Source organism: Pelophylax lessonae, assembly GCF_965119305.1.
Source record: "Pelophylax lessonae genome assembly, chromosome: 1".
In the NCBI taxonomy this organism is placed as follows: domain Eukaryota; kingdom Metazoa; phylum Chordata; class Amphibia; order Anura; family Ranidae; genus Pelophylax; species Pelophylax lessonae.
In genome coordinates, this window is record NC_138768.1 from 537,389,249 (window position 1) to 537,409,939 (window position 20,691).

The 20,691-nt window shown below is 44.1% G+C and overlaps 1 protein-coding gene across 1 annotated transcript; it reads right to left on the reverse strand.

The window, feature by feature from the left end:
- Positions 1 to 1,772: 1,772 nt before the first annotated feature.
- Positions 1,773 to 17,076, reverse strand: LOC309547428 (uncharacterized protein; the record flags this gene model as incomplete). Its single annotated transcript, XM_082247276.1, has 3 exons — positions 1,773 to 1,816; positions 8,835 to 9,353; positions 16,710 to 17,076. 3 exons carry the CDS (start codon positions 17,074 to 17,076, stop codon positions 1,773 to 1,775), a joined length of 930 nt encoding a protein of 309 aa, XP_082103402.1.
- Positions 17,077 to 20,691: the final 3,615 nt, after the last annotated feature.

The following is a 20,691-nucleotide window of genomic DNA, read 5'->3' on the forward strand; positions in this document are numbered from 1 at the left end:
TGTTCTATTACAGATCCTCTCTGCCATGATCAGGTAAACACAGGCAGGGATGACAAGACTATAATTAAAAACATTGGCCTACTGGGTGTTGATGTGCTAAACCTGCTGCTCATAAGGTCTGTGATTGTAATGAAACTAGAAAAAAATCACATTAAAGGCCTGGTTCACTTCTACAGTAGTTTATTTACATTGTTGCCAATCAAGCCCCAAAGAAGGGGGAGCTCTTGGACCCCCAAAATGCATTAGTTACTTTTTGGATTTACACCCTGACTTTTATTGGACTAAAGTTGTATCTGGACCTCTTATTAGTGGTGTGGCTCTTTAATTTAAATTTTTGTTACATAACTCTTAAGGCACAGAAGTTTAATCCAGCAGAATTTTACTTCAGATAATTGCAGTACAAAGGATGTTTATTCCATTCTTTTGAAGTATAAGAAAGACAATGCTTTCCTAAGACCTGCCTGTATTGTGAAGACCTGTACTGCAAAGTACTCACAATGAGTACTAATATGGAAACTTGGATAAAAGCAGTGTTAATTTTTATGTCAAATTTGGGTTTAGTTTTAGTCATAGTCTTTTGATTAAAATGCCATTTTAGTTTTAGTCGTATTTTAATCTTTTGACTAAAATGCTATTTTAGCTTTAGTCATATTTTATTCATCTGAATTGTTTTAGTCTACTAAATAGTGGTAATCTGTGAAAATATTTTCATGCACAAAATTAATGCTGGATGGAAGGATGGAAATGGATTGGATGAAAACATGGAGAGTCTAGCTAGAACTAAAATAACTAGCACTAAACTAGAGGGGAGGTCATAGGGAGAAACCAAATCACATAGTAAAGTAGTTGAAGAAACACCCAACCCACCATTGGATGTCAGCATTAGTGATGAGCCGAACACCCCCCTGTTTGGTTTGCACCAGAACAGCGCGAACAGGGGAAAAGCTTGTTCGAACAATCGAACTCCATTGAAGTCTATGGGACTCGAACGTCAAATATCAAAAGTCCTCCTTTTAAAGGCTTAAATGCAAGTTATTGCCCAAAAAAAGTGTATGGGGGTCCGGGTACTGACCTGGGGAACATGTACCAATGCAAACATTTTTTTAAAAAACTATCATTTTTAAAGGAGCAGTGATTTTAATGATGCCTAAAGTGAAACTATAAAAATGAAAAATTCCTTTAAATATCGTGCCTGGGGGGGTCCCCTTAATGTTCCTGTAAAGTGGTGCATTTTTGCGATGTATGTAGCCTTTTGCAGCAATACTGACATTTCTAAAGGAAAAAAATTAGGAAAAAAATGAGGAATAAAGGATAGGCAGCATATGCAGTGTTCAAGGGATGGCAGACCCCTAGCAAATTCAATCAGTTACATCAGCAAATTATGTAACACAACCACTAGATTAAAAAATGGAATATCACAAACATACAAGATGTTAACTGAGGGGCAATGCCTGGAGAGACCCCCATTCATGGCAAAATGGGAGAAAGAGATTGGATCACAACTGTCAAAAAAGAACTGGATGTTGTGCTAAGGGCCATGAGTTGCTCTGCTACAGATATTTGTACCATAGAATGAAACTATAAATGTTTGACAAGATGGTACATTACACCTGTAATAGCACATAAGTACCAACCAGATAAAATGGATAAATGTTGGAGGGAATGTGGAGGTATTGGCACGATGTACCACATTTGGTGGGACTGCCCGAATATTACGGAATATTGGATAAAGGTGCGACAAATCATCAGTGGAATTACAGAAATTGTCATTCCTAATGACCCATGGGTTTCTTTATTCCATAAAACGACTCTTCCACTAAAACAATATAAAACAACCCTGGTTCTAATCTTATTAACCACTTGCCGATCGCCGCACGACTATGTACTGCGGCGGTCAGCCCCTCACAGGCAAAGCGACGTAGTACTACGTTCTACCTCAAGTGCCCTGTCCATGATTCCATAAATCGTGTGCTCCAGCAGGTAGACTAGAGGGATAGTATCACTGATGCATGCATCGTCCCAGCTTACCATCCTTGTGGCCTCCTCAAATAGTGACAGGACAGTGCATGCATCCTTTATCATTAGCCACTGGTGTGGCAGAAAGAAGCCAAGCTCCCCTGAGCCTGTCCTTGTGCCATACTCACACAGGTACTCATTGATAGGCCTTTGCTGCGTGTGCAGCCACTGCAGCATTGCCAATGTTGAGTTCCACCTGGTGGGCATGTCACAAATGAGGCGGTTGGTGGGCAGTTTGAATTCCCATTGAATGTCAGATAGCCGAGCACTGGCATTGTATGAACACTGGAAATGGCCACAGACTTTTCTGGCCTGCCTCAGGAGATCTTGTAAGCCGGGTACCTGTTCAAAAAACGCTGCACCACCAAATTCAGGACATGTGCCAAGCATGGAACATGTGTCAAGTGTCCCTGTCGGAGGGCGGCAGAGAGAAGGTTGGTGCCATTGTCGCATTCAACCATTCCTGGCTCAAGCTGTCATGGGGTCAACCACCTCTTAGCCTGCCCCTGCAGAGCTGACAGAATCTCTGTCCTGGTGTGACTCCTATGCCCTAGACAAATCAACAGAAGCACAGCATGGCACCTTTTAGCCTGACTGCTTGCGTAGCTCCTTGAAAGCTTAGGGAGCACTGATGCTTCAGAGGACAATTCAGCAAAAGAGGACATAGAGGAAGAAGAAGAGGAGGAGGTGGAGTAGCCACCTCCATGGCAGAACTAGCACTGGCTTTTTGGAGGAGTGGTGGTAAAACAAGCTCCAGAATTTGACCCTATCCTGCATCCTTCCCAGCTGCCAGCAGAGTTACCCAGTGCGTAGTGAAGGAAATATAATGTCCCTGTCTATGCCTGCAGAACCAAGAGTCAGCAGTAATGTGAACCTTCCTGCTGACTGCTCTGTCCAACGACACCAAAACACTACCTTCCACATGATGGTAGAGAGCTGGAATGGCCTTATGTGAAAAGAAATGTCTTTTTGGAACCTGCCACTGTGGTACAGCACATTCCACAAATTCACGAAAGGGGGCAGAGTCTACAAGATGAAAAGGCAGTAATTGTAGTGCTATCAATTTGGCAAAGCTAGCATTAAGAGGCTGAGCATGTGGATGGCTGGGACAGTATTTTTTTCTATGGTTAAGCAACTAGGGTAGTGAAATTTGCCTGCTGGTGAAATTAAGAAATGGTGCAAGTATCTGTGGTACTCATTGCTATACCATCATCCCTCTCAATGCAGGTTTTTGAGAAGACATGAGGTATAGTAGGTTTAGAGATCCCAGATGAGGCGCAAGGTGAAGTATGCTTGTTTTTATCTTGTAGCTCTTTCAGGTGCTGTTGCCAACAGGCTGCATGGCAGGTCGTCATATGTCTTGTCAAGCATGTGGTGCCCAAGCGGCTAGTGTTCTGGCCATGCTTGATCCACTTCAGACAGATATTGCAAACAGCAACACTGCGGTCTACTGCACATGTGTTGAAAAAACTAATGAACACTAATGAACTTTTGGAAGTCCATGAGTAGTTTGCAGCACCCTGCACCTGTGGAGCTCTGTGGTGTGATGCAATAGGTTGGCTACTCCTATGGTGGCCTCTGGAGCACATCCTGCCTCTTTGGAATTGTGCTAACTCCTCCTCCTCCCCCTCACTTTCCTCCTCTATTCTCTCAGGCATACAAGTACAGTCAGTGACCACATCATCCCCTCCTTCCTCGTCACTGGAGCAAACTTGGCAGTATGTTGCAGCTGTGGGAACATCACTGCTAGTTTATTGTCTGTCATTGTCACCCCCTCTCTCTAGGCTCACGTTATTCCCTTCATCAACCTTGGAACCAACATCAGAGCATTCAAATTGCTGCGCGTCCTCCAGCAGCATGTCACTTACACTATGATCGAATAATTCAGGTGACTCCTCCATGCATGATGGTGGGGCGACAGAAAGAATAGCTGTGGAGAAGGAGGCTGTGGAACGGGCTGCTTTGGCAGCTGCGGTGTAAAGCAAACTAGTATGAGCCTGGGTGACAGAGGATGAGGAGGACGAGGACAGCTTAGTTATCCACTCCACCAACTCTTCTGCATGTTGTGGCTGAATAACACGGCCAGCACTGGAAAAAAAAGATGGGCGTGCCCCACCTGCAGAGGATGAACCATGTCTGTGACAACCACGTTTCAATGTGCACACAGAGGCTGCTTGTCCTCTTTTCGTGGCCTGTGAGCGTCGGCCTCTCCTTGTCGGCCTTTCGGATATGATGTAAATTTGGGGGGGGGGGGTTTATTACTGGTTGATAAATATATAATACATATATACTGCACTGCTGATATGTACTGAACTGACCAATAAATACTGAATGGCCTGATATACTCAAGTGGCCTATATATATATATATATATATATATATATATATATATATATATATATATTAGAGAGAGAGAGAGAGAGAGAGATCAATGTATGGTCTATACTGAACTGACCGATAGATACTGAATGGCCTAATATATACTCAAGTGCCATATATATATTGTGGGAGATTAGCTCACAGGGATCACCTTTCACAGGAAAGTAAGGCCAGCATGCAGGTAGTTTCTTTAAAGTCTGGTGGATTGCCAGCTTTATTCAGCAGAGGTTTGCAAATATACAAAAACAACAAAACAATAAAATAAATCCTTGCCGTCCGGCGCTAAACTAAACAACGGTTTTCCTCACTATACAGTGTGGGGCTGGTCCCCATCACCCACAAAACACATAGTAAAGCAAACCTGTTCTTTGAAAGTCCAAACAGAGCTCCTCTCTCAGATTCCCTTCTGAGTCTCAGGCCAGAGCATTTCTGTGCTCTTTTCCTGTTAATTTAAAGTCCACCTGAGCATGGACTCAGGTAACTCACAATCTCTGGACCGTAACCTAGCCTGTCACGGAGGCTGGAAAAACCCAGGCCGGATTACGGTTCAGTCTCTCACCACAGAACGTATGCGAGGTGAAATATAACGATTATCTACTATCTCACCTCGCATACCGTCACATATCCTCCCCCTCTGCTCAAGCGCTGGCGATTGAGCAATCGACCCAATCATACAGTGCATGCGGGAGAGGGCATCCGCATTGTTTTGGAGCTTGCCCGGCCTATGCTCTACTGTAAATTTGAACGGCTGTAGAGCCAGGAACCATCTTGTCACGCGGCCATTTTTCTCCCTGTTGTCACACATCCACTTTAGGGGAGCATGGTCAGTGACCAACTTAAACGACCTCCCCAACAAGTAATACTTCAGGGAGTCCAAAGCCCACTTAATAGCAAGACATTTGTTCTCAACAATAGCATAGTTTTTTTCATGCTTGTATAGCTTTCGGCTCAGGTATACAACCGGGTGCTCCTCACCACCTCTGTTCTGGGTTAGTACAGCACCTAGGCCCACCTCAGAGGCGTCAGTCTGTACCACAAACTCCTTTGTGAAGTCCGGAGTCACCAGCACCGGCAGTACACAAAGGGCCTGCTTTAACCTCTGAAACGCCTCCTCGGCTTCAGGATTCCATTTGACTATGACCGACCCTCTACCCTTCGTTAGGTCAGTCAGAGGGGCAGCAATGGTGGCAAAGTTAGGTATAAACCGCCGGTAATACCCCTTAATGCCTAGGAAGGCCCGAACTTGTTTTTTGTTTACCGGTTGGGGCCACTTTTGAATTGCCTCAATCTTATTGGTCTGAGGCTTGACCAGTCCCTGACCAATAACATACCCAAGGTATTTGGCCCCCTCCAGGCCTATGGCACACTTTTTTGGGTTGGCCGTGAGACCTGCTTCCCTATGGGAATCTACCACTGCTTGTACTCGGGGCAGGTGGGAGTCCCAATCTGGGCTGTGGATGACCACATCGTCCAAATAAGCAGCTGCGTATGAGCGATGTGGTCTCAAAGTTTTGTCCATCATTCTCTGGAAGGATGCAGGGGCCCCATGCAGACCGAAAGGCATCCGCTTGTATTGAAACGAGCCCTCAGGAGTGGAAAAGGCAGTCTTCTCTTTGGCTGATTCAGTTAGGGGTATTTGCCAATAGCCTTTCGTTAGATTTAGGGTTGTTATGTAGCGGGCCTGTCCCAACCTGTCCACGAGTTCGTCGACCCGAGGCATCGGGTATGCATCGAACTTGGATACACTGTTGAGTTTCCTAAAATCGTTACAAAACCTGATAGTGCCATCAGGTTTTGGGACCAATACTATGGGGCTCGACCACTCACTGTGGGACTCTTCTATTACATTCAACTCTAACATATTTTTTATTTCCTTTGCGACTGCCTCTCGCCTGGCCTCTGGGATTCTATATGGCATTAAATTTACGCGAACCCCTGCTTCCGTCACTATATCATGCTGGATCACATTGGTCAGTCCAGGTAAGGGGGAGAAAAAGTCTCTATTTTTGAACACAAACCCCCTAACATCATTTTGTTGTGCCACCAACAGGGAATCTGTTATGGGGACATCAGGTGTCCCCAGTACCCGGTCTGCTGGGGACGGAGATGCGGCCAATAAAGTCTCTCTGTCCTTCCAGGGCTTTAAGAGATTCACATGATAAATTTGTTGTGGTTTCCTTTTCCCTGGTTGGTAGACTTTATAGTTGACCTCTCCTACCCTTTCAAAGGGACCCTGCCACTTGGCTAGAAACTTACTTTCAACCGTCAGAACCAGTACCAACACTCTGTCCCCAGGGCTGAAAGTACGGACTCTGGCACCCCGATCATAGACCCTCCTCTGGGCCTCCTGCGCTCGCTCCATATGTTCTCGTACCAGTGGCAGGACAGCAGCGATTCTATCTTGCATCAGGGAGAATTGCTCTATGACGCTTCTATATGGAGTGGCCTCACCTTCCCATGTTTCTTTGGCAACATCCAGCAGCCCCCTGGGATGTCAACCATACAAGAGCTCAAAGGGAGAATAACCTGTGGATGCTTGCGGAACCTCTCGTATGGAAAACATAAGATATGGGAGCAAAAAATCCCAATTTCTCCCATCTTTGTCAACCACCTTTTTTAGCATACTTTTCAAGGTTTTATTAAATCTTTCGACCAAACCATCTGTTTGGGGGTGGTAGACAGAGGTACAGAGATGGGAGATTTTATATAATCTACACAGCTCCTTGGTAACCCTGGACATAAATGGGGTGCCCTGATCGGTTAAGATCTCTTTTGGGATTTCCACTCGACTAAACACCTGGACTAACTCCTTGGCGATAGCCTTAGCGGAAGTGTTACACAAGGGTATGGCCTCAGGATAGCGTGTCGCATAGTCTAGGATTACCAGAATATGCTGGTGACCCCGGGCAGACTTAACTACCGGCCCCACCAGGTCCATGCCGATCCTCTCAAAAGGAACCTCGATGATTGGTAGAGGGACCAGGGGACTGCAAAAATGGGGCGATGGTGCGGACATTTGGCACTCAGGACATGATTCACAGTACCCCCTGACATCTGCATGCAACCCGGGCCAGAAAAATCTCGGGTTTACATGACCATGGGCCAGATCTAAGACCAACCTGCGGAAGGGTTTGGGAACCAGCAGCTGTTCAACCTCATCCTCTCCACGTTTTACCACCTGATACAGTAAATTGTTTTTAATGGCCATGTAGGGAAAAGACACCCCCCAGTGAGGATCTACTGGTTCCCCATCCACCATCTTAGCGTTTTCTCTGGCTCTAAGGAGGGTGACATCTCGTAATTGCTCGGTACAGAAATCCTCTCTCCTGACTTCCAAGTCGGGTACCACATTCTGGCTACTCTCATTGTCAGGTCCAGAAATGTCTGGGAGCTAGCTTCCAGGTCCTCCGGCTCCCCAGCCATGACAGGGTAAGGAAGAGGATCTCCAGCTCCCTCGATTCCCCCAACAGGGTTTCCTTTACTTTGGCAAAAAGGGTCTGGTGAGAGTTCCTGTGCTTCCGGAGCAGGGGGCGCTCTCTCCGCCAGCCTCCCCTTGTTCTCCCACAACCTCCAAAAATGGGGGAAATCCCTCCCCACTAAAACTTCATGAAGTAGCGAAGGCACCACCCCCACTGAATGGGTCACACTGCCCCAAGGGGTATCAACCTCAACCACTGCTGTCTGGTAGTCCCGAGTGTCCCCATGGATGCAAATTACCCCGATAGTGCTGGGGTGTAATTTTGTGGGATTTACACAATCACTTCTGACTAGGGTTACTACACTTCCAGAGTCTAGCAGGGCTGTGAGCGGCTTTCCATCCACTGCAATAACACACATTTGCTTTTCAATGCGACTCTGACATGAAGCAGTATATGCGACCTGTGCAAACAAAGATATGCGTCTTTTCCTATAAGCAAAATCGCATTGCATAGGTTCATCATTTATAGGACAGTTTGCAGCAATATGCCCAAATGCATGGCAGCGGAAACACTGTATGTGCTCTATCCCCAGTCCTCTTAGCGGTCCCAAAGACCTTCCTGGCTTCTTTGGCCAGTCTCCAGGCCTAGGACCAACAGTCTCATTAGCTGTAACAACAGTCTTATCTAAATGAATGAAAACAAATTTATGCAGCGCTAGCAACAAATTAGTGACAAAAATTATTTAAAATGAAACCAATCTATATCATGCAAATTCAATATGTAATGATAAAATATATCAATCACATTAAAGTGCATAAATTCCTATAATAATAAATTAAAGTGCATAATTAAACTAAAAAATTTATAAATATATATTCAAAGTGTAAGATTTAAAGTGCATAAATAGTGGAATAAAGTCCTTATTGATGATCCAAAAAGGTGCCAAAGTGCCAAGTAAATAAAGGTGCTTGTCAGTCTTATCTAGTTTCCCCATGCACTTGAACCCTGGAACAGTCTTACCAGAACCACTGGGCAATCTTGCACCCCTAGACACACTGAAGTGGGGCGTAGACGGGTTCACCAAGTCCTCAGTAGCACTGTACCTCTCCACTAGGTCCACCAATTGGGTTGCAGTTTTGGGGTCCCCCTGTCCGACCCACTTCCTCAGAGAAGCAGGGAGCGCGCGCAGGTACTGGTCCATTACCACACGCTCCACGATCTGGGGGCCCGTTAAGGTCTCTGGTTGCAACCACTTTTTGGTGAGGTGGACCAGGTCAAACATTTGAGAACGTGGTGGCTTGCTGCTGGAATAGGTCCACTGATGCACGCGCTGGGCCCGGACTGCCATGGTGATACCCAAGCGCGCGAGTATCTCCATTTTCAGAGTCTCATAGTCCTCAGCCTTATCTGGGTCCAGGTCAAAATACGCTTTTTGCGGTTCTCCTGTCAGAAATGGGGCCAACAGACCCGCCCACTGTTCGTTTGGCCAACCTTCACGGACAGCGACCCTCTCAAAAGTCGCCAGGTATGCGTCCGTTTAAAGTGCAGAGAGCATCATGAAGAACAAGGAACACACAAGGCAGGTCCGAGATACTGTTGTGGAGAAGTTTAAAGCCAGATTTGGATACAAAAAGATTTCCCAAGCTTTAAACATCCCAAGGAGCACTGTGCAAGGGACAATATTGAAATGGAACACAGCTAAAAATATAACAGAGGGATCTTCTAATCATAGTGTACAGAAAAAAGCCTATAGCAAAACTGTTAGTGTCCAAATAAATCTTAATATTCCCAATGACATGCAACACCAGTCCTTCACCATCAACAGGTCAGCAAGTACTGAGTGTGCATTTTATATATCCATTTTGGCGCCAAACAGTGTGATGTCCTTATTGTGCGCCTATAATAAATACAGGTCCATCCAAACCAAATAATCCCCAAAAGAATCCCCAAAAATGTAATCACAGGAACGGACCCCCACCCCATGCCACCCCCAACAGAGCCGTTCAGCTCACCATATACTGGATGCCCTAACTGGCACCTTTACCGGCCCTCATCCAGCCAATCAGCACTAAGGCTATTGGCTCTACTCACGGCACCGCACGCGATCACACAATGCAGCAACCGTGCGCACGCGTGAGCCAGCCCCTCTAATGCACACACTCACAGGCGCCACGAGCGACTGCATAGGGGTACCATCACAGGAACGTCAGTGGCCGGAAGCAACGGAACAACCGCACAGGAAACACAGCCACCATAAATAAAGGGAACAACAACCTTCCCCAGACAACCACCATACAAATCCCAGAGAGCTGGACCAGAGTACGGCGACCAAACTGCCACATAGCCCGAGCCAGAAATATGTGAAAGCAGATTGCAATATTTTTAGTAGTATTACTATATACAGTAGCTCACAAAAGTGAGTACACCCCTCACATTTTTGGAAATATTTTATTATATCTTTTGATGTGACAACACTGAAGAAATTACATTTTGCTACAATGTAAAGTAGTGAGTGTACAGCTTGTATAACGTGTAAATTTGCTGTCCCCTCAAAATAACTCAACACACAGCCGTTAATGTCTAACCCCCTGGCAACAAAAGTGAGTACACCCCTAAGTAAAAATGTCAGAATTGGACCCAAAGTCTCAATATTTTGTGTGACCACCATTATTTTTCAGCACTGCCTTAACCCTCTTGGGCCTGGAGTTCCCCAGAGCTTCACAAGTTGCCACTGGAGTCCTCTTCCACTCCTCCATGATAACATCACGGAGCTGGTGGATGTTAGAGACCTTGTGCTCCTCCACCTTCCTTTCGAGGATGCCCCACAGATGCTCAATAGGGTTTAGGTATGGAGACATGCTTGGCCAGTCCATCCCCTTTCCCCTTAACTTCTTTAGCAAGGCAGTGGTTGTCTTGGAGGTGTGTTTGGGGTCATTCTCATGTTGGAATACTGCCCTGCGGGAGGGGATCATGCTCTGCTTCAGTATGTCCCAGTACATGTTGGCATTCATGGTTCCCTCAGTGAACTGTAGCTTCAATGAACTATAAAAACGATCACTCACATTAACTGGTGCACAGCCTTGCATCAGGATAACAGTTCTTAATCACACATAGCAGTGTATCTGCTGTTCTAAAAAACAATCCACAGCCTGAGTGATGCTGTTCTCACAGAGATATCTCTCACCACAGTTTGCATCAGTGGGATAACGTCTCTTACTGTCCAGCCTGCCCCCATGGAGCGTTTTGTTATGCTGACCTCTTCAGGGAATATAACAGGCCTTTTATTCATGTGTTTTTTCAGTGCAGAGAGTAGTTTCTTTAAAGTGATATATATCCCTGACCTCACAAATGACGAATGTAAAGGCTTTGCTTGTTGGTATATGCTTAATATAGTCTTTCCGTCATCATCCACCATTCTTGCTTTGTCAGTATAGGCATTCCAAAGTTAGGGGGAAAGAGGTATTGTGTGCTCTTAATTGATAGTGGCAGAATGAGATGTGCTGGACCTACTAAGATTTGGGCAAAATATATGTTATTGAATGTAAGGGATGGCATACAAAGAGAGAAAAATAGGCCATCTCATTGGGCAGCTCCTGTGATGCTGGGAAAAAAAGGCCGGTGTCTGGGAGCTGTTCAGCCAGTGAGGATTTCTCACGGGAGGACTGTGGTGATAGGGCCCTTGTGTGTCCTTGTAGTGGTGCCTGTGCATGCTCTAGAGACATAGGAAAGTGATCTGCATGTAGGGGCATCTGAATCGGTGGTACGCAGCCCACGGGTGACTGTTGGATCTCTGGCTCCTCCATTAAGCTCTCGGTTTCATTAGCAGCCCCTGGTGGTGTACTTTGGTCGGTAGCAGGTGTGTCCTGGTGGCCTGCTGACACTTCAAAATTGTTCCCACAAAGGACCTTAAGTATCTTAAAGGCCAAATAATTTTTTTCATATGTGAACATCTGGCTATTATTTTGGTATTAGTTATAGTCATGCCAGCGTTTGTTGCCTTTAATCGTGTGTCCAAAAACAAGATGTAATACGTGACCCATTATCACCTTGTTATGTTGTATAAATGGAAAAGAATTTATTCAGAAAATGACTTAGCCAAAAATTAAACAGCTGCTGATTATTAAAATGATCATTACATCTTTATAAAAACTGTAGCCTTAGACATTGTAAAAACCCAGTTTTATTTATTTTATTTAACTTTGATGGTTTATTTTCAAAGACAGAAATTTGGTAAATTCAGACTTGGAGTGTCTCTGTTATTGTCCTATTCTTCTGCAATTGATTCAGCTTAGCTTTAATGTTCTTTGTGGAAAGGTTCTGGTTAGACCATATCTTAAAACAATAGCTGTTCCACATAAAACATCCTAGAAAATATTTTAAACAGGCCCCATTTTGTTTTAATTAGCACCTTACAGTTTAAAGTACTTTACAAGGATGCCTCAAAGATACACTAGCACATTTTTGCCAATTTATCATACAACAATAAGGGATTATACATCGAAATACAGTGTATTTGGTGGCTAAATTAGCCTACCAAACAGAATAGGCCTGTCTATCAAGGGTTTTCCGTGCAAAAAAATGTGTTTATTATATTGTTTACTCATTTTCTACTTCTTTTATACCGATGGTAAGAAATGCAACTTATTTGCTGTTTTCCTGTGTGCTGTCCTATAAAAGAAAGACACTGTTGTTCCTCTAAAAGGAAAACTACTTTCAGGAGTGTTGGTCATCTGCGTCCTTTGTCTTTAGTTCTACTTTAACTTTGACATAAGAGTCTTACCTATCGATTTTGGTCTGTTTAACTACCTCTATTTGATGAAAGCATCTAAGTGACCATTAAGGGCATGCTATCTGGGCACAGTAAAGGCAGGTAGGTTTGGCTTAGCACAAAAATAGAAAATGTTAGATCCCTAAAAAGTGACAACTGGTACACAGAAGAATTTTCTGGCTTATACAGGTAAGAACAGTTGTCTTAAATAGGACTTTTATGTTTAAACCTTAACTGCAGTGATTGTACAGTTCAGCAAATATGACTACGGCTTTTGGGTGGCCTCATAGTTTCAGGGATAAATGAGTATCAGTAAAGCATTAAATAGATTGAAAAAAACAAAAGCTGAAATTAATTTAAGGGATGTCCTAAAGCTAGGAGAAACCCTTTCATTTTTTTTTCACCATGAACATTTCCATCTGGACCCTCTGTAACACAAATGATCACACGCAGTGATTTTTTGTAATAGGGGAAGTTCCCAAAAACTCAGTAGTTGCGTGTACCTTCCACTTTGCATCACAGAAATGAAGCTCATTGAGCAACATGAAATATAAAACATTTCTTCTGTGGTTAGCATTTGTAGGTGGAAAAAAAGCAACTATATCCACAAGGACAGTTTCGAAGAAAGGAGAAGGCATTGCTACATCTGTCTTTATGTCTATATTCTGTGAGATGGATATCATTATTTATTACTGGAAATTAAGCACAGATTTTGTTTACTGACCTTCAGTTCTTGAACACAACAAATGTACTTAATAAAATGTAAAAAATGAACTATTTATTACCATGTTTTTCATGTACTTGGCATATGAATGGCTCTGTTTTCCCAGGCATTTTTTTCTGTTTAATATGGAGTTTTATTTGCAAATTTCATGTGGAAACATTCTAACATTCTATTATTTTTGGGGTTTAATATGGGTTGGAATGTGCAGTATAACTAATGTTATCTAGTTTTAAATGCTATTTTCCATGTCCAGGGATGACCTTTTATAATTTATGTAGTAGGGCAGAAGTATAGAAGAGTAATAAACTTGCCTTTTACTTACTATATAAAAGGAGTCTGATGAAGAAGCTTAGATGCAAGGTACATAAAACTGATGTATCAGCTGTAAGGAATTCTATTAAATTATCCCCTTCATGCCTTCCAGCTTGAAGTTGGCAGTTTATTCCTATAGTGAGAAACCACATCTTAAAACAACATAAAAACAAAGATTGCATACAAAATATAAGCATGCCTTTTAATAAACAGTAAACACAATATACTTTTATTTTCAATAGTTTTTATTAAAGATTTTGCAAAATAACATAGAAAAGTGAGAAATTGAAACACTTGGCAAGAAAAAATGTTACGACATCAGAGTAAAAGCACGTCAATGACATTCTAGAATGTCCCATACATATGTACAGTGATCCTAATACAAAAAAACTTGTGTCAGATAGTTGCATTTAAAGCAGCGATCACCAGCAACATTCACATAACATAACAGCATGGGAAAACGTGAACTGGAAATAAACTGTCTAAGTCATTTTGGGTTGTCCGGATCAAACAATGTGCAGAGCTAGGAAAGCAGAAAAGAAGAGGAAAGGAAAAGGAAAGGGGGAAAAAAAGGGAAAAGTAGAAAAGTAGAGAAGAGCAAGTAAGAGTCTGTCCCCCCGGACTGAGCCCCAATACAAAGATAGCATGCCTCCCCGTGTTCAGGGAGCCTAGAGATATGCCACCCACTTAGTTGACATAGGCAAAATGTTTCCCCAGGAGGCATCTTCAGCTTTTCCCTAAAATAACTGTGCGGTCTGATCCCCTTATTATCCAGAAATTGAGCAATCCTAAAAAGACCTTTGTCGGTGCACCAGGTGAACTGACTAGGCCATTGGCCTGGGCGGCAAGCGAGGATTATGGAAGAGTGGGGCCACTGGAGTGTGGGGGGATTTTAAAGGGTAGAGTTTATATGCCATATCCTAAAGCCGCAGGGAGTGGGACAAAGACAAGCACATAATCGCCTTTCGGTTCCGTGGAGATAGCCATAACAACTCCAGGGGAACATCTGGACTAGCCCCCGCCTCCAAGTGTAACCACTTGGGTTTGTAATCCTCATTTAAGATCTGATACAACTGGCCTAGTTGTGCCGCCCTGTAGTAACGCAGAAAATGTGGGACTCCCAACCCCCCCCTCCACTTGGATCTAAATAAGGCAGACCGAGCTACCCTACAGCCACCCCTATTCCAGATAAATTTAAAGACCAAGGATTGTAGCTGTCTGAAAAAGGTGGAGGACACCGGGATCGGGAGGGATCTGAAATAATATAAAATACGTGGGAAAACCATCATTTTAATTGCTGCAATCCTCCCCAACCAGGAAAGATCATAATTCTGCCAGGTCTTCAGATCACGTGCAGTAGAGTCATATAAGAGTAGGTAATTAAACAGTGTTGCAACGTTAGAGGTGAGTTTCACCCCAAGATAAGGGAGCGTCTGGAGACCCCATTTAAAGGAAAAGGATGTCCGTATGGCATTCAAGACTGCGTCAGGAAGGTTTATTTTTAATGCCTCCAATTTGAGTTGATTAACCCGAAGCCCGGAAATATCAGCAAAATGATGTAATAAAGCAAACAAATTGGGTACGGTCGTGACAGGGTCCGTTATAAATAAGAGCAGGTGATCGGCAAACAAACCGCATTTGTGAACCCTGCCCCCACTCTCCACCCAATAGATATTAGGATTAGCTCTAATGGCTATCGCCAGTGTCTCAATAGCCATCACAAAGAGGAGTGGAGACAGAGGGCATCCCTGCCTAGTTCCCCTATAGATACTAAGCGGCTCTGAGGTATGTCCACCACCCACAATAGTAGTTGACGGATGAGAATACAAAGCATGTAGGAGATTGAGGAATTTCGGTCCACAGTTCCACTTGCCAAGTAGAAGATGACGGTTTCCTAGTTTTATTAAAAATAAGCTACATTAGAGTCCCCCGCGAAAAGAACCATCCCTCTCAACTCGGCTGCCACTGCATGTAGCATAGCTCAGAAAAAGGGGAGTTGTTTCGTGTTAGGGGCGTAATAAGAGAGCAAGGAGACCGGGGAGCCCTCCAGATGTCCCACTAGTAGCAAATATCGCAAATATCGCCCCTCCATGTCACTAATTTTCTTTTCCAAAGAAAAAGACACTTGGTTAGAAAAGCAAATAGCCACACCCCCAGTCTTCCCCGGGCCATTGGCTAGGTAGAAATTTGGATAAGAACGATGTAAGAAGTTTGGGTTATAATTTGGTGGGAAATGCGTCTCCTGGAGGAGAAGCACATCAGCGTGCAGAGTTTTATAGTGTTGAAAAGCTGTCCTCCTTTTAGTTGGGGAATTGAGACCTTTCACATTGTGGGTGACAAGTTTAAAGGGGAGCCCAGAAGAGGTGCCTGCCATGGTGCACAGAGGAATATAAAGTAAAACTCACCACCTCCTCCCGTAAAGCCAGTCACAGCCTCCGCGTCACCAGAACATATACAGCTCAGGGTCCAGAACCAGGGGGAGAAAAGAGTGTTAAAGAGCAAAGACGAAAGAGAAGAATAGAAGAAGACCCGTAGAGGGGCAAGGAAAAGGGGAACTCGGATAGGAGTAGCAACCTACAAATAAAGAAGAAAAGGAGTTAATCCCCAATAGAACAAGTAATCAAGTAATAAAAATATATTGCAAGATACAACTTATAACAGTCCAAGGCGCAAAACCTTGGCAAATTTCAACTGTACACTGGGTTACACCGAAGAGTCGGTTTGGATTTGCCTCCCTCACCAAGAGAGGGACACAAAGACAAACAGGACACATGACCACCACTGCCGGTCCTTTCCCACCCTTAAAATAGTCAGTAGTAATGGTATAACCAACAACTAAAACAAGCGGGAGTGAGAGTTCCCCAAGAAAAAAAATTATCGAAAAAAAAAGTATTGAAAACTCCCAATAAAATATAAATTCAAATCCAGTGACTCCAACTAGCACAGAAAGACTTGTCAGGAAGCATCAACGATGATCCATGTGTGACCCCGCCCAGGGTCAGTCTGCAAAAGAAAAGAGTTAGAACAAAAATAAAGAAGTTGCAGGTCTAGTTGAACCTCCACATTGGTATGCAGCTTCAGGGGGGTCTACCTTTCAGCTTGGCTTGGCTTCTGCTGGAACGCCAGATCGGGGAGGCAGGATCCAGTGCATCCCTGGAAGCAGGGGATCCAGATGGAGGAGTGCGGGGTCTACCACCAGGACCAAGGGAGATAAGGCGCAATTTCTGCAAGTAGGCCTCGCCCTCCGGAAATGTAGAAAAGGAATGTTTCTTATTGCAATAAGTGAAGTTCAGTCTAAAAGGGAAGGCCCAGTAGTACTTGATGTTTTTGGCAATAAGATGTTGTAATAGTGGCTTAAGAGTTCTGCACTTCTGGATGGTAGCAGGTGAGATGTCTGCGAAAATTTGAATCTTGTGGTCCCTCAGCTGAAGATCAACAATGTCCCTGGCTCTGGACATAACTTGTTCCTTAACAGCATAATAATGAGGCTTTGCGATAATGTCTCGCGGGAGACCATCATCCCTGGGAGCCGTCAGGGCCCTATGAGCTCTATCCAGCTCCAACTTGTGAGAGGGTATGCCTGGAAGAAGATGCAAAATGAGTTCCTTTATAATAGCAGTAGTATCTGTAAAGCATTCCGGAATGCCACAAACTCTAAAATTATATCAGCGGGACCTATTCTCAAGGTCATCAATTTTATTCAGTGCCTCATCCAATCGCTTATGCAAGTTTTCAATGCATTCAGTATTCTGAGAGGTTTTGGCAATGGTAGTGTCCAAACTACTTTCTAGTGTCCCAATGCGCAATCCCAAGGCCTGGAATTCTTGTTTCAGATCCGTGGTGATGCGTTTGCTGGCCTTCTCAAGGCCCTGTTCCAGCAAGGTAAAAAATCTTGCCAACAGGATGGGGTCACCAGGGTATTCCACATTTGTGGGGGCTGCCGCTTGGGCACTAGGCAGTGGGGAAGGAGTATCCTCCAAACTTCCCTGGCTGAATGCAATGTCACACAGGGCCCTGTCAAGATCTGACTGAGAGGAGAAGATATCCCTGTCAGGGGACGCTGATGGAGGCTGTGGGGAGCCTGCAGTCACAGCCTGTTCCTGTGTGTCTAAGCTCAGTGAGCGGGACTCCCACTGTAGCCCAGCAGTACTGTGTTGGGAGGTCGCCGCCATCTTGGGCACGAGAGAGGTTTCTCCAGGTCGGCTGCGGGCGGCTGTGGGGTAAATTTTGGCTTACCCTTAGCCAACGATCGGTGCCTGGGAGCGTTGGGGGTCCTGTCAGACCTGCAGAGTGAGCGGGCGGGATCGCTGCACGCTGTATCGGGCGGTTTCAGGCCGGGGGGGAAAGGAGCCGAGGTTCTACACGTCCGCAATCCTTAGCCTCGCGAATGCGCCTCACACAATATACTTTTAAAGAATCTGAGACATTAAAATAATTTTTATAGTTGCTGGTGGTTGTCGATATACAACATACTGCCTTACCAGAGGGTTCCACACTTTTTATAGTTACATAGTAGGTAAGGTTGAATAAAGACAATAGTCCATCCAGTTCAACAGTGAGCGTACGTGTGTCAGTGTATAACATAATTTCCCATATCCCTGTATGTTGTGCTCTTTAAGATGCAAGTCTAAAAGTCTCTTAAAAATATCAATACTCCCCTCTGACACCACCAAGTGTGGAAGAGAGTTCCACATTATTACCACCCTGACAGTGAAAAACCCCCTGAAAGGGCTTAAGGTTAAACTGCTTCTCCACCAATTTCATTGTGTGGCCCCGTGTCCTCCTACATTCCCTAGGGAAGGCGTGCTGACGTCACTACTCTGTATCCGGAAGTCGGGCGGCGGCGGTTTTTGAAATCTATGACAAGCGCTTATCCATCGGACAAATTGTGAGTGTATTTCTTTGATTTTGACCCATTAAAACTGCCAAGACCATCTGCACTATTGTGGCCCCTTCTTTCTTTACACATGTATGGCTAATCATTGATTTGGACGAGGTGGCTGGTGCTTTGTGCCTGCTGGAGGTGGCGGATCCCTGTATCCAACAGGACCCGGTCAGGAGAGGTGTTCCCTTTGCAGCTGGCTATTCAGAGAGTATACAATGCTGTTAACCCTTTCCTATCTGGTAAGCGCATACCCCTAGCATGCTTCACTGCGGCTGATAGAAGTGATCTTTGGTGGCGGATTTACCATCTTTAAATCTGCACTTTGGAATCCTTTATTTTTGGACTGTCCTACTTTAATGCATATGCTTTATCTGTGTTATTTGCCTGGACTTTATTATGATCTATGAGCATCTGAACCATTTCTGATTGACTTTCCAGTGTATAAATTGTGTAGCGCAGCTCTTCTATTAACATACATTCCCTGAGACTGAATAGTTTTTGTCATACGCTGGGATCACCATTGAGATGTTTGTAAATCGCTATCATGTCCCCTTCTCAGGCATCTCTTTTCCAGCGATAATAAATTTAGTGCTTGTAGTTGTTCCTCATAATTGAGGTCTTCCAGTCCCCTTATTAATTTTATTGGTCTTCTTTAGACTCTCTCCAGTTCCAGCACATCCCTTCTGGGGACTGGTGACCATAACTGGATAGAATACTCCAGATGTGGCCTGGCCAGGGTTTTATAAAGTGGCAGGATAATAGTTTTATCTCTGGAGTATATCCCCTTTTTCATGCATGCTAAAATTTTGTAGGCTTTGGTAGCTGCTGCTTGGTATTGCATGCTATTGCACAGTCTGTCATCTATTAGAACCCCCCAGATCTTTCTCTATCCTTGATTCATTTGTATTTATGTTTTTAGCCCCTAAGTGCATTACCCTAAAATTCTCTACATTAAAATTAATTTGCCATGACATTGCCCACTCCATTCTTTTGTTAAGGTCTTTCTGTAAGCTTTCTATAGTCTGATGTGAAATTATTGCCCTGCATATTTTTGTGTCACCCGCAAAATCGGAGATTAAGCTATTTATCCCATCCTCTATACCATTTATGAATAAATTAAACAGAATTGGTGCCAAGACAGAGACTTGTGGTACCCCCTTACCACTCTAGACCAGTCTGAGTACACATTATTTATCACCATCCTTTGTCCACGCCCCTGTAACCAGTTTTCTATCCAAAACAAACCTTATGGTCCATGCCCGCAGACCTCACCTTGTAAATTAAGAATTTATGGGGAATTATATTGAATGCTTCTGCAAAATCCAGATACATCACACATTCACATGCCTCCCTCTATCTTGATGGCAGCTCACTTCCTCATAGAATGTTAGCAGATTAGTCTGGCAGGAATGACCCTTTGTAAACCCATGCCGATTACTACTAATGATACTGTTTTCTCCTGCAAATTCTTGTATATAATCCCTTATCATCCCCTTTAGGCTGACTGTCCTGTAGTTTCCAGGAAATTGTCTCTGCCCTTTTTTGAATATTGGTACCACATTGGCTTTTCTCCAATCAGGTGGTACAATTCCCATCAGTATGCTGTACACAAAGATTAGGAATAGCGGTCTGGCTATAACGTGACTGAGTTCTTAGAGGACTCTCGGGTGTAAACCATCTGGTCCTAGTGATTTATTTGTGTTAAGCTTATCTAGTCTTTTCCTGACTCCGGTCTCTGTTTGCCACAAGTGTGATGTGCGACCAACAATACTTGTGTGGTCGGTAAACCCCTCTTTTTCCTGTTAAAGGAGGAGAAGAAAGCATTTAGTACAGCTGCCTTCTCTATGTCATCAACAACGATTCTCCCATCATCATCTTTTTTGTGGGAAATGTGCTCTGATCTTCCTTTTTTACTGGTAATATATATTTTTACTCTCCTCTGCTATGTGTCTCTCATAGCCTTTTTTAGCCACCCTGATTTCATTCACTTCTTACTGCATTCCTTGTAGTGCTGGAATGCTGACAATGACCCTTCTGTTTTATATCTTTTAAAGGCCACTTTTATCTCTTTAACCACTTCAGCCTCGGAGGGTTATACCCCTTTAATGACCAGGCCATTTTTTGTGATACGGCACTGTATTATATTAACTGACAATTTTGCGGTCATGCGACACTGTACCCAAATAAA